A 13,239-nucleotide genomic window follows, 5' to 3' on the forward strand; every position below is an offset into this window, starting at 1 on the left:
TCATTTCTCACTGAGAACAGAATAAGAGAAGACAATCTTGCTAAATCAAGGTTGTCACATCATTAAATGTGCAAAGGGAAGTGAATTAGAGCAAGAGACAACTAAGAACAAAGTAACTGTGCAGGATTAAATGGGAAATATCTGGAAGGACTAACCAGACGGGATATCATAAGAAGAGACGGAGGGAGATCTAGAAATCAAATGTACCTCACAACCACTGATGTAACACTGAGTTACAGGGTGTTGGATGGGAGATAAAAGACTACACTGCGTAAGTACATGGACCTGCTGCCTTAGCTACAAAGATCCTCTGGCTCTGCCTGATGACACCATGGCTAAAACATTTAAGATCCCTCACACTGAGTGGTGTGCAAGGGAGTACAAACTTGTGCTGCCAGAAGTCCTGTGGAAAAAAAATTAAGGAAGATTTACAATGCCCTTGAGTAAGTAAAGCTAAATAATATGTCTCAACTGAGAGATGTTGCTTTCAATATAAAGCCCCCCCACCCTGGCCCTGGTTCAGCAAGACTCAGCAGAACTCCTGCCAAACCCAGCCGCCGCCTCCCGCGGCAGAGTGTGCATCCTCCGAAGCCGCCTGCTCAGCTGCTTCCCAGCGCCAAAAACAGGGACCATGTGAGCTCCTTGGCAATGCCCTCCCTGGGAGCTCCCATACACATCCCTGCAGCACTTGGACCAGCACAGTGAGTGCTGAAGATCACAAGCCTGCAGAGATCTCCGGCTGCACAGCATCCGCTCAGGTAACACACCTGAGATGAGGTGTATTATATGTGTCCCTGTCGTGCATCCACTGCAGAGGGATGACACCACGTGTTGTCTAATTTAGAAAATATTCCCCCTTCCACGCTCCCTGCCTAGCTGAGCTGCCTGACCTGGGAACCGTACTAAGCTCTTTATCTAATCAATAGAAAGAGAGGCATATCCACAATCTAACTATTTAGGTAACCCAAGGTAACTAAGCTCTCAATTTAGACTTCTTAATTAGGTAAATACGGTGATGTCAGTTCTGTTTTGTCAATAAAGGGAGACAAGCCTATCACTGGTGCCAGCTGTTTCTCCTTTGGCTGAGGTAGGATCATTTGTACATTTTACATTAACAAATACTATTCATTACACAGTTTTTTCAACAATTCTTTGATTTTTGGCTGCATAAATTACTAGAAAATGATGTCATTCTTGTAAGGACCTGGAATTCCAATGATCAAGAATTGATGCAAATCTTTCGGGTCTAAGTCCTCAAATACAGGTATGAGCTGTAAGCAGGGCACACTGGGATCATTGAAAATAAGTGCGAAGAGGGTCCAGCAAAAATACCTTGTTTGAAACAGCAACCTAATTTTCTAAAAGATAGCACTTCTTTGGATCAGCTCTGAGCTTTTAAAAACTTGATGAACAGAGGCTATTAGTTCTTTGGTACTTTAGATAATCTGCTTTGTGAGCTTTTTTTTTTTTTCAATATCTTGAAATCCACTTCTTCAAGGCTTTTGTGAGGTAGAAGTAGGAGGTTTAATTATTCGCTAGCAGTTTCATTTCTGTGCACAATAGGAAGAGAGCATGATGCTACAATCCCTCCATGAAAGGAAATCCTGTAAAGGTTAGCAACTGTTCCAAATTCAAAGCTAGCAGTCACCAAATCACTCAGCATGTCTCATGCTGACAGAGAAGTCTCTGTCAGGGGAAAAAGTGTCTGTGTATGCTATCTTGAAGAAATCTATTTATAATCCACTTTACTCTGCAAGAATGAAACTCATTCTGTCTTCTTCCCAAATGAATGTAAGACAGTGTTCATGGGCAATCCTGAAGCCTTCCCTTTCTTTCCTCAAAGCATATCAGCAGCTGTCCAAATAACACCTCAGTGCCATGGGGAGCACCCTTAAGGGGACAGACTTCCAATTCTTAGTCAAACCAAAGCTTCACAGCTGAGGTTGCCGATAAGAACACTGTTGAAACAGTTCGAAGTCCTCTTCTGATTCACTTACCCACATTAAATAGCATCTAACACCACAAGTGATTTCAGTGAACCAATGGGCACCATACACAGCAACACAGCAAAGGAGGAGCAACTGAGAAACTTGATCTATAGTTTATTATACTGATCCTTTTCCATCACGCAACAATCTGGTGTGTTCAGTTTAAACTCACTCACTCTGCCGCTGAAGCTGCTACTTTTTTCTTACAAATCTCTGAACATTTTTATTCATCAAATCACTTTTTCACATCAATAGCTTCTTACAGTGAGTCTCACTGCACTTGCAAACATTAACTGCATGACAATTTTGAGAGGCACAGCCCCTTTTTCTGTCAAATTTACAAAATGGAAGAGCAAGTAATAAACCTGACGTCAGTCACTAAGCTGGCAGCAAAATGTGTAGGAGAAATCTCTTCTACTCAGACTTTTGCTTCTGGACTCTGATCACTATCATCACTATCAGGCCGAAGTCACTGCTGAAACACTTCCAGGGATAACTAATCTATATTTAATAAGCAAAGATGAGAATTCTTCTCCCGTTATTGACAGAATTTAAGACTTGCAAATTGTTTCTAAGGGGCAGCAGAAGACCATGTTCCTCAGGGAGGACTAAAACTGCTTTCTGCAGTTATGATCCACCAAAGGAAAAAGATGTTTCTAAGTGCTTAGCTGCCACCAAGATCTCCACAGAGCAAAAGGCTTTCATTCTTTCAAATCAGGGCATTAAACAAAAAAATACAAAAAACTGGCAGTCCCCAAAAGATGGGCAGACACCACACTCCTCTGGTATATTGTATCTTGGGAACAGGCTTCATTAAAGGCTTAATTCTTAATCTTCCAGGTAAGCAAGATTTAGCTGGCCTTAAATCAAGGCTCAATTATAATGTCTGTTACAATACAATTCTTATTAATGATAGTTCTAATTGCAGTGTTCACTATCCTCTTCCAAAACCAGCTAGACAGCCTCCTGGAGACAAAGAATTTTGATTAAATGCCTTACTTAGTTCAATTTTCCTCTCAGCTACACATGCAGAGCTCCCACTTGAAGGGAGTAGTACAGATGTTTCTGAAAGTAGGACCAGAGAAATAACATCCCCCTGTACTCACCTGGCACAAAGTGCTTTCACAAAGCTGATGTACATCAGTCATGCTCACAGACAAACAGATGACACCCTGTAAAGTTACTGTGAACTTACATTAGTCTTTTTGAGAGTATGTCAGCATAGACAAATCTCTGGCTATTACTACATACACTTAAGGCTGGGTTGATTTTGATCCAAGAAAAATAGGCAGATCTTTTTAGCAAGAGGTACTTCAAGGGAATTGCATTACATTTCTATTGTGTTAAATGGAAAATAGTTTTTTTAATCATGATAAATCAAGCATATTCTATGCATTAGTGTTCATCTGTATCTATGCAGTATGCTTTTGTTATATAAAGAGCTTTCAACTTCACAGACACAACCATAATTCTCAACACTACACCACTGCCAAAGCTAAAGAACAATATAAAGTAATTCTGGCAATACATGGGAAAAGATGATACAAATTTGTCCTCAGACCACTAGGAAAAGAGCAATTCATCATTTGTTCTGCTTTAAATAAAAGCCTACTTCCTAAAACAGAATTAATTTGTACAGCTCAGCTGAAATAAATGGAGTAGTATTCATTAATTTCAATGTGGAATTTCACTTTAAGCATTAAAGAAATAATAAAAAATTAACTTCTCTGTATTGAAATATTGGAGAGGGAGCTGCTGGGCTCTTCTCCCTATGATCCAGCAACAGAACATGTGGGAATGGTTCAAAGCTGCTCCAGGGGAGGTTTAGACTGGACATTAGGAAGCATTTCTTCACTGAGTGCGGGGCCCAGCACTGGAGAGGTGGTCAATCCCCCAAATCGGTCAGTGTATAAGAGGCATTTGGACAATGACCTTCACAACATACTTTAACTTTTGGTCAGCCCTGATGTCATCAGGCAGTTGGAAGAGATGATCATTGTAGGTCCCTTCCAACTGAAATATTCTATTCTATTGGAAATCTATTTAGTGCAATTTTGGGGCCATAGTCCTAGCCTAAAAAGTCTATGAAAAATCTTCTGAGAGAAGTACAGTTTAATATATAATTAATGATTTACTATGTCTTTATAGTTTCACTCAAATAAGTCAGTTCCAGCACACGACAAACACTGGTTATCATCAGTTCCTTAGAAAAGGTAATTGTATTATAATCAGAGTTTTACAAGTAGCCAAAAAGATGAAGAGGTTCAGAATTCAGCTCTGCCATAAGCTACATGGGACAACACAAGAGAATGTAAATTCTGAATAACTTGGGAAAAAAAGCTGCCCTCTCATCACGAGCAGATTTAGATTTAGTACACACAAAGCTTGTGTGAAGGCATACTATCATCCAGCAGAAGGACCGGGAATGGGATTCAGCTTCCTGGAGTGCAGGTTTTACCTCACAGTCTCCAGACAGAGCATACCCCTCCTCAGGAAGCTTTTATTTTGAAAGTCACATTTTATATCATCTTCATAAATCTTTGAAAATTCTACACTGCTAATTCCCATTGCCAGAGTCAACAAATTTAAATCACAGGAAACAAAACTGCAGAAAATGCCTTCATTCCTTTTATGCACTTCGGGATTAATTAGTTTGCTTGTACCACTGTCAATAGCCCAGCATAACCTGAAGACCCAATCAAGATTAGGTTGCCATTACAACAGGCATGAAGAAGGAGGCAGTTTGTATCTCAAACTCTCTGCAATCTCTCTACAGGAGGCAGACAAAGTCCAACTATCATTTTGCAGATGGAAAACAGAAGGAGTAAGCAGATTGCCAAAGGCTTTCAGAAGCTTGCTCAATGAAATCTCTGACAAAAAACATGACATAAAGCAGTGCTGCTGCAAATGCATTTCAGTGCCAGTGCTCTGCCTTACCTATTAATCCCATTACTGTAATATTGTGTCAGGTAACTTTTGAGACTCAACATAGATTCTGGATGCTAAGAAGAAATTATTATATTTGTTAACAAAGATAAGCATACAGGAATCTGACCACATTTTTCCATCATATACTAAGATTGGGACTCAGTTTCATGTTCTATCACAGTCCTCCTATCTAATCTTCTGCAATGATCTGGACATCTATTTGTGTACTTGAACCAGGCTGTGCAAAGCTGAAAAATTAGCAGGTGATTTACGGGACCGAAGTTAGGTACTAAGGCATCTTATGAAAGGGCGATTAGGTCCTTTTGAAGGGTAATCCAAAAATCCTGCTCTAATTGTAAAGCAGCTGGGAATTACTCCTACGGGGGAAAAAAATAATTAAAACCAATTTGCTTGAACTAAGAGGTCCTTTCTAAACTGCTCCCTAGTGAGGCTGCACCTTAACTCCTGCTGCCACTGGAACTTAGGTCTGTTCCTAAAGGCATCACAATGCTTTTGGGAATCAGACCACGCAGTATCCTGAGATTATGCATCCAGTTGATCAAGGAGAGAAAGAGGAAAAGCTGCCACATGTAACAGCCTAATAGCTGGAATGCTGACAGCAGAAGTGTAAAACTCACTCACAGTTCTCCTTCATCTTGAGGAGAATCCAGTTCTCACTTCCCACTCCTCCAGAACATGCAGGGTTGTCAGACTAGAAACTACCCTGCTGAATCTCTACCTTGGTGATGAATCATAAAATCCTGGAGGACAAGCAGACAAGTCTAAAGCTCTGCCAAACATCTGGGGTCTCAGCCTTTGGTCCTCTCTGGACTTTTCCTGCATGGACCACCAGGACAAGTCATACAGACAGCTTACTTCTAACAAATGGAGGTTGCTACAGGCCTTTTAGTCCTGCAGTGCCAGCACTCCCTTCCTGTCCACGCTCTCTGCCATCATTCCCCAACACACGGTAAATGCATGCCTACGAGAGCAAAGGCAAGAGGGGAAATAAGACACTATAGAGCCCACAGCCCACTCCTCATTGGAGTCTCCTTAAAGATTCATAACTTGCTCTTGCAGAAGAAAACTCATTTTAGCCTCTCCTGTCCTGTGAGACAGGAATAATTAGTGGGCAGGCAATGTTTTTTCTACACATGTACAAAAAACTAGCCCATCAGGCAATCACAGACCAACCACATTTGTGCTAAGGAGCTGTATCACCACAGTGTGTGTTGGTATGAGAGCAGAAGGGCTGCTGCAAGAAGTTACACGGCCTACCCAGCTGGCACCACCACATGGAAAATCATAGGATTAAAAAAAAAAGTACTGAATTAATCCCCAAAGACAGGGATTGCACTACAACTCCTTCCATATCCCTGCATGAATGCCTGCACCAATATTCACCCTCTTGCCTGCTCCTTTCCTTGCCCATGGCTCTTGCACTCTTCACTGCTGAGTGTCCCAAGCTAAACTGGAGTGAGTGGGAAATTTCAGCTTTCTTCACCCCAAGAATGTAATGGCTGCAGTTGAGGATGTGGCAAGCAGTGTTATGACCCGCTTCTATTGCAAGAGCCAACTGGGGATAGGTTTGCCATGTCTGAAACAACTGTTCAGCTATAACACATCAAGTGGGCTCCCACAGGCTGTGTTTTTGGCTGAAGGGGGCTGTCTCTGCTCTGCCTGATCCTAGATTCAGAGCTGTGCTCCAAGCACTCCAGTGAGGTCAGGCTTTTCTGGGGATCCAAACAATCTCTGGATCTTGGTGGAGTCAAGTCACTGCATGGTTCCCTCACTTCCTGTACCACAACACCTCCTCACAGGTATCTGTGCCCAGCTCCAGAGTGATACATAGGCTGAATATGGAGATAACTTGAGAGTTATACATGCTATACAATATTAAGCATCTCTGAAAAGCAGAATTTCTGGATCATGTCCTTGCACCTAGGTGTCTTTAGTTTTTCCTAACTCCCATTTTAGGTGTCAAGACAGAGGTTCTGGATTTCGCTGTGGACGTCCCTGTAACTTAGCTACCCAATTCCTAAAGCAGGACTCACAAGACTGTGGTGAGGATAAGTATTAAGTACATTGAGGCCTAATAAGATCACATAAATAAGACAGAGATCCAAGATAAATACCAGGCATATCCAGAATCTCATCAGTACAAAAAGAAACTGTACTGGATTCAGATAAAACAGTTTTAAATTAAAACTGAACACTTACATGTCATCTTACCCACATGCTTTATAGACAACTGGAAGGAACCACTTTATCCACTAATCATGGGCTCAATTAAAAAACATTACCACCAAAGACTGCTGGCACCAGCAGTGGAACTGAGGTGGTGAGCTTCCCCGATACCTGTTCCAATCTGGGAGTCAAGAGAGGTTGCACAGCACCAGCAGCAAGATATATGGAGAAAGCACAGCTTACTCTAGAGCTTGATTTAATGAGTTTTTATAAAGTCTTTTATGTCAAAGCCAGTTATGACAGCCTCATCTAAGATACTATCTAATATCAATAGGAGTATGCAGCATCTTGTTATCTTTTCACATTTACCATTCACACTCTCTGAAGTTATCCAGAAAAAATGTGCTTTGTGGGAGATACCAGGCTCAATTTTTTTTGCTTATTTCAGTTCTGACATTTAAATTTATCTTGAACTAACTAGGGGTGGGAGGTGACAATTTTATTTCATAAAACCTTTTGAAGTTTGGACAGGAAGAGAAATATATCTTTCAGCATCTTCACAAAAATAATTTCAAAACATCTATTTTCATATCAAGTTACAGAGAAATGTCTAAGAGCTGAGACTGGCATGGGAGATCCATGTGTTTAACAACTTCTAATTCAAACTAGAAATCCTCATTAGATCAAAATACTCTGTATATATTAACGTACAGGAGCTTAAACCCAAACAACCTACACCGCAAGCCAGTGCACTAACTCTCATATAACCTTTTAATGGTAGTATTATTGAAATTATATCAAAAACTTTATTGAAAATACAAACAGGTTTACTTCATTAGTTGTATTTATTGGAAAATGTTCCCATCTTGCTCTAGCAGTAAGCAACAGAAGCAAGTACAAAGCTGAAAGAAAGCAACAGTTAGTTACCAGAGAGATCTTTCCTATCATCCTGAATGCTAGAGGAAAACAATACCTCATTATCTAGGCCCAGATCAGAAGCTTCAATCCCTACAGAACCTGCATGTTGGCTTCTTAAGGAAAATATCTCATAAAATGGCAGCTCTTGAAGGGAACTTCCCAGTCGGAGACTTGGACTGCAGAGATTTTTGCATCCTTTTGACAACTTATATAACTACATACAACGCATAACATCATAAACTGATTTAAAGAACATTTTCTTCTTCAGCATAAGCAGCTCTATTAACCAGCTCACCACTTAAGATTCACACAAGTCCATAAAGCAGGTGTTTAAACAGACCTTGTATTGATCTCTTCAATCTGGAATGAATTTTACTGCCAATACATGGACACATGCTTCTAAGATATATACAATCATTAATTGTCTGTGTCAAAATCAGAGGCTGTAAAAATATGAACCCAGCATTTTGACTGTTTCATGCTTGATTACATTAGCTAGTAAAAAGGCTTAATGAATCAGGTCTGCAGCTTCTTCTGCAAACCCCTCACCACCGAAAGCTACCTGTGGCAGATCTGCCAGCCGGCACATCTAGGTACTGTAGCTTGAACAGCTCAGCTGGAAGTGAAATACTCAGGAAACCCATCCAAACATTATCCAATGGACTATGAATGACAGAACAAAGCAAAAAATACAACAGACATCTGAAATGGAATATTGCTCTTGATTGTGAAGCAGTTGTTATCGAGAGAACATCCAGAACATGCCTTACCTGTGTAGTGCACCACACACGTCTGACCCTTCTTTGGAAATGTCCGTCCTGTTAAAATTACAAAAGGTTACTCTTTTATTTTTTCTGATGGACCTGGCTATGCAAGTTTATCTTTTAAGAGGAAAATGCTGACCGGACATCTGGTATCAGCCATTTGGTTACTTTAGGATACCTGAGACATCCACATGACAGCTGTAGATATAAGTGGTTCCTCATACAACTTGGAGCACAAGTATTATGTGGAGTGGCTGAGGGAGATGGGGGTGTTTGGCCTGGAGAAAAGGAGGCTCAGGGGAGACCTTATTCCTCTCTGAACTCCCTGACAGGAGGTTGTTGTAAAGAAGGGATCAGTCTCTTCTCCCAGAAAACAAGTGGAGGGGAAAAGCCAGGGAAAAAGTGAGGGGAAATGGCCTCAAGTTGCACCAGGTTAGGGTAGATTGGATATTAGGAAACATTTCTTCACAGAAAGGGTTGTAAAGCATTGGGTTGTAAAACACTGGCTGCCCAGGCAAGTGGTGGTGTCACAATGCTTTGAAGTGTTCAAAAACCACGTGGATATGGCATTTGAAGACACGGTTTAAAGGTGAACATGGTGGTGGTTCTGGGTTGATGATTGGACTTGATGATCTTAAAGGTCTTTTCCAACCTTAACAACTCTAGGATTCTATGACTATATGTTACCAAATCACTAATATGCAAGACAGGAATATGGGATGGTTTAGGGTAAAAGGTCCCATCTTGGCTCCTATTTAGCTCTTAGACCAAGTAATATTTTTTTTAGATAACTCTCCCTATATATGTGTACATTACATATGCATTTACATTCTTTTAGTGCAAAAGGGCAGTCAAAACTTCATGGATTATAACTTTTAATAATTCTCTGAATGTTTTTGCTATAATTTTTCGAATAAAGTCTCAGCCTGACATTGTCAGAAAATCCATTTGTATTCACATCTCTAATGCCTTTCACTCAAGAAAGACAGCTCTATGAGGGCATCTTTAATTAGCAGGGATGAGTTTTACAGGAATTTTCACAGACAAAAGCAGTTTAATTTTGTACCATCAGGCAACAGTAAAGCAGTAGGACACTGAGTTCTTTTAAGAGCCTGGTAGGTCCTTCTAAAATGTTGATAGTTAAAGGAAAGAAAGCTGAAATTATTTGCTTGACACTGGAAAATGAAATTATCATTTTCATTTTACTTGTTCTAGGTACTGCCAAAGGGACTAAAAGCTAAGGGATGACTTTCCAGGCTCAATTAGGTGCCCATGGTGTATTAAAGCTGCTGACCTTGATTTCTCAAGGTTGGCCAGGCAAGTGCCCAGGTTCAGGAGAACTTAAAAGTATCAATGAGGTCAATTATTAAGGAACATCCTTGACAGAAAGCTAAAAACTGGGGATTGAGGTAGGTTGCCCAGAGAAGCTTTGGATGCCCCATTCCTGGAAATGTTCAAGGCCAGTTGGATGGGGCATGGAGCAACCTGGTCTAGTGGAAGGTGTCCCTGCCCATGGCAGGGGGGTTGGAAAAAGATGATCTTTAAGGTCCTTTCCAACCAAACCGTTCTATCATTCTATGGAACTGAGGCTCATCTCTTAGCTGGCTTTCTGGCCCTTTGGTCAGAATTAACATGGTAACAAGTTCTGCATAACAGGGCGCTTCACGGGGTATAAACCAGCAGGTGACACACAAGCTACGGCCTTAGGGCTTACACGCCAAAACCACATGAGCAGTAAGTGGCAGGAAGGCAGGCTAGCATGATGAACCAAGATTTACAACATAAAAATTGAGAAAGTGGTGCTTCCAAGCACCACCTGAACAGCCTCATTCATTGGCTTGGCTGGCTGGAATACCCCAGTATGTATCCAGTTAGTACAGTATGTATCCAGTTAGGGCACCATGGTATGCTAAAGTGGGATTCATCTCTTTTAAATTCAGCCATCTAAACCACAGGCAACTATCGTATGCCAGTCTCCTGGGCTTCCTCTATTGACAGCAAAGAATTAGCAGTGCTTTCTGAGAAAGCCAGCCTATCCAGGGAAAGATAAGATGAATTATTCTCTGGAGATGACCACAGATAAAACCCAGAAGACTGCTTTAGACTAGCCAGCTAACCTGAGAAAAGTTATGTGAGATGAATCCTACCCTCGGTAAAGCAGGTATCATTAAAGTGATGCACTATTATACAGAGATCTGAGAAAAGCAGTTTCAGACCTTATGGATACACACACTGCAGTGTGAGTGTACCACCAGCAAAGCCAATGAAGCTACATAATTTCACATCAAAGCCAAATTAAAAGCAGAGATTCGCAAGACCACTGATTCACTGTGGCTTAAGAGAGTACCTAAAGCCATCTGATTTTGATTAAGACTTGCAATCAAGAGAACTAATCCATATAACCTTATCTGGAATAGCATATTACAATGACAGTCTTGTTCTATTTAAGAGATAGAAAGTACTACTATGAGGTAGTTCCACCCTCCTTCCTACTCCCAACTCAGCACCATTACTTATGTGGGTATAAGTACTCTTCTTTTACATCTGTGTAACCAAGAGAAGAATTCTATCCCTAGAGCTAAACAGCACAAGAGGGAGAAGCCAATTTAAAAGCATACACAAAGAAAGGAAAGATACTGGGCCAAGAAACTTAAGCCGCAATCAACTTGAACGAATTATTTATGGTTGTATATCACCCAAGGATGAATCCGGCCTATTCTACAGCTACATATGTATGTTAGAAATTACGTTCTCTTAAACCCAAAACACAAAAACCTTACGGAATTATATTATAATTCCAAAGAAGAGCACACCACCGCAAATTGGCTCTGGAAAGGCGAGCGTGCGCCAAGGGGAGGTGACTGCCACCCGGGCTGGACCTCAGCCCTCGCCAGCATCCCACGCTAGACCGGGAGGCGGCTGTGCCTTGCCGGGGGATGCTGGCACGAACGGCCGGTGCCCCCGGCGAGGCCGGGCTCGCCACCGGGGAAACTTTGGGCTCTCCGCCGGGCGCCGGCGCTGACCCCGCGCTCGGGCTGTGCAGCTGTCAGCGGATGCCACAGAAACCCCGGCCCCTCGCCGCCCCCGCCGCCGCCGCGACCCCGGGCGGCCGCCTCGCCGCGCTCCGCCCCTCCCGCATCGGGGGCTCGTGCCCGGGGGCTGCGGGGGCGGCCGTGCCTCCCCTCCCGCCCCCGCACCTCCCCGCACCGCGCTCCTCACTGCCCGCTCTGCCGCCGGCGGGGACGCGGCTCCTCCGCTCCCGGAGCTCCCGGGTGCCCGGCCGGACCGGGAGCCCCCGTCCCCGCACCGCAGGGCTGCTCCCCCCACGGCCTCGTACCGTCTCCCGGAGAGATGGTCTCGATCTCCACCCCCATGACGGCAGCAGCTCCACTCAGCCCTGCTCAGCTCGGCGCAGCCCCACTCCCCGGCGCGGCCGGACCCCCAGTGCGGGCAATGCCCCTGGGCGGCCGCGGGCAGGGGCCGCCCCGGCTGCCCGTCAGCGCCCGCAGCCAATGCAGGGCAGGGGCGGGGAGGACGGGGAGGGGAGGGGAGGGGTCCGCCCGCCCCCGCTCCGAGCGCCCGGGGGCCGCGGGGACGAGGAGAACCTGGCGGCGGGGTGGTCTCCCCGCAGGCATCGCCCCCACCCCGGGGCCGTGCGGGGAAGGCTGCTGCCATCCCCCGGGCAGGGTTCGCTTTAGCGATGGTGCCCCGCGGAGCGCTGCCCCGGGGGTCTCGCCGGCGTTTGCCCCCCGTGTGACCGTGCCCGTGCGGAGTCCGAGCGGCGGGAGGGCTCAGGGCCTGTGCGGGAGCGGGGACGATCGGTGGGGCACGGCTGCGGTCGCGCCGGGCAGGCAGGGAAACCAAGCGCCGCGCTCCAACCATCCAGACACCAGAACGGGGCTGAGTGCGAGTGGAGGGTCGGCATTTCCCGTTACAAAGAGCCATGGAGGAAAGCATTCGTGCTCGCACATTACGTGTGCACACTGAAGGGAATGTCCCCCGGATTCTGTTGGTGAACAGCGGCACCAGGGCAGTGGTACCCACCGCTGGTGGCCCCACACAGCAGCAGCAGCAGCAGCGGCAAGTCTCCAGCAGGCTGGCAGTGACCTTGAGTTTCAGTGCAAAACAATTTATAACTTCTTGTTCATATCCATGTTTTAAATAGGAAAATCCATGTATCTATGGTGCTCCCATGATGTGAGATTACATATTTAACCTTGCAACAACTACCTCTGAGGAGTGTACTGAAATAGACTATTTCGTCATAACCTTACTGTCTATTTGAATCTCAAGAGTTTCCACTGCCTCTAAAGGAATAGTTGTTTGCAATTCTGTGTTTTCTGGGTTAAAAATAAAAATGGAACCATAACATCATCAGTTTTCCGACTGAAAGAGCTGTCTGTATCCATCTAATTCCAACCTGCATTTCTCTGACATTGCTTTTTCAGGATTTT

At 44.0% G+C, this 13,239-nt stretch overlaps 1 protein-coding gene across 2 annotated transcripts in view; it reads right to left on the reverse strand.

Annotated features, from left to right (window-relative positions):
• The window catches only part of FKBP1B (FKBP prolyl isomerase 1B), a 45,013-nt gene extending 32,738 nt beyond the window's left edge, over positions 1 to 12,275 (reverse strand). The window contains exons 1-2 of one of the 2 annotated variants that reach the window (XM_032104479.1): positions 12,123 to 12,272; positions 8,792 to 8,839 (exon numbers count right to left, since the gene is read on the reverse strand). In XM_032104479.1, coding sequence (XP_031960370.1) covers positions 8,792 to 8,839; positions 12,123 to 12,159 — 85 coding nt within the window. In that variant the 5' untranslated portion in view covers positions 12,160 to 12,272. Of the gene's footprint in view, positions 1 to 8,791; positions 8,840 to 12,122 lie in introns of both variants that reach the window. The other variant, XM_032104480.1, reaches the window with a different exon arrangement.
• Between the last annotated feature and the right edge of the window lie 964 nt (positions 12,276 to 13,239).

The sequence above is a fragment of the Corvus moneduloides genome, chromosome 3 (genome assembly GCF_009650955.1).
Source record: "Corvus moneduloides isolate bCorMon1 chromosome 3, bCorMon1.pri, whole genome shotgun sequence".
NCBI classification, from domain to species: domain Eukaryota; kingdom Metazoa; phylum Chordata; class Aves; order Passeriformes; family Corvidae; genus Corvus; species Corvus moneduloides.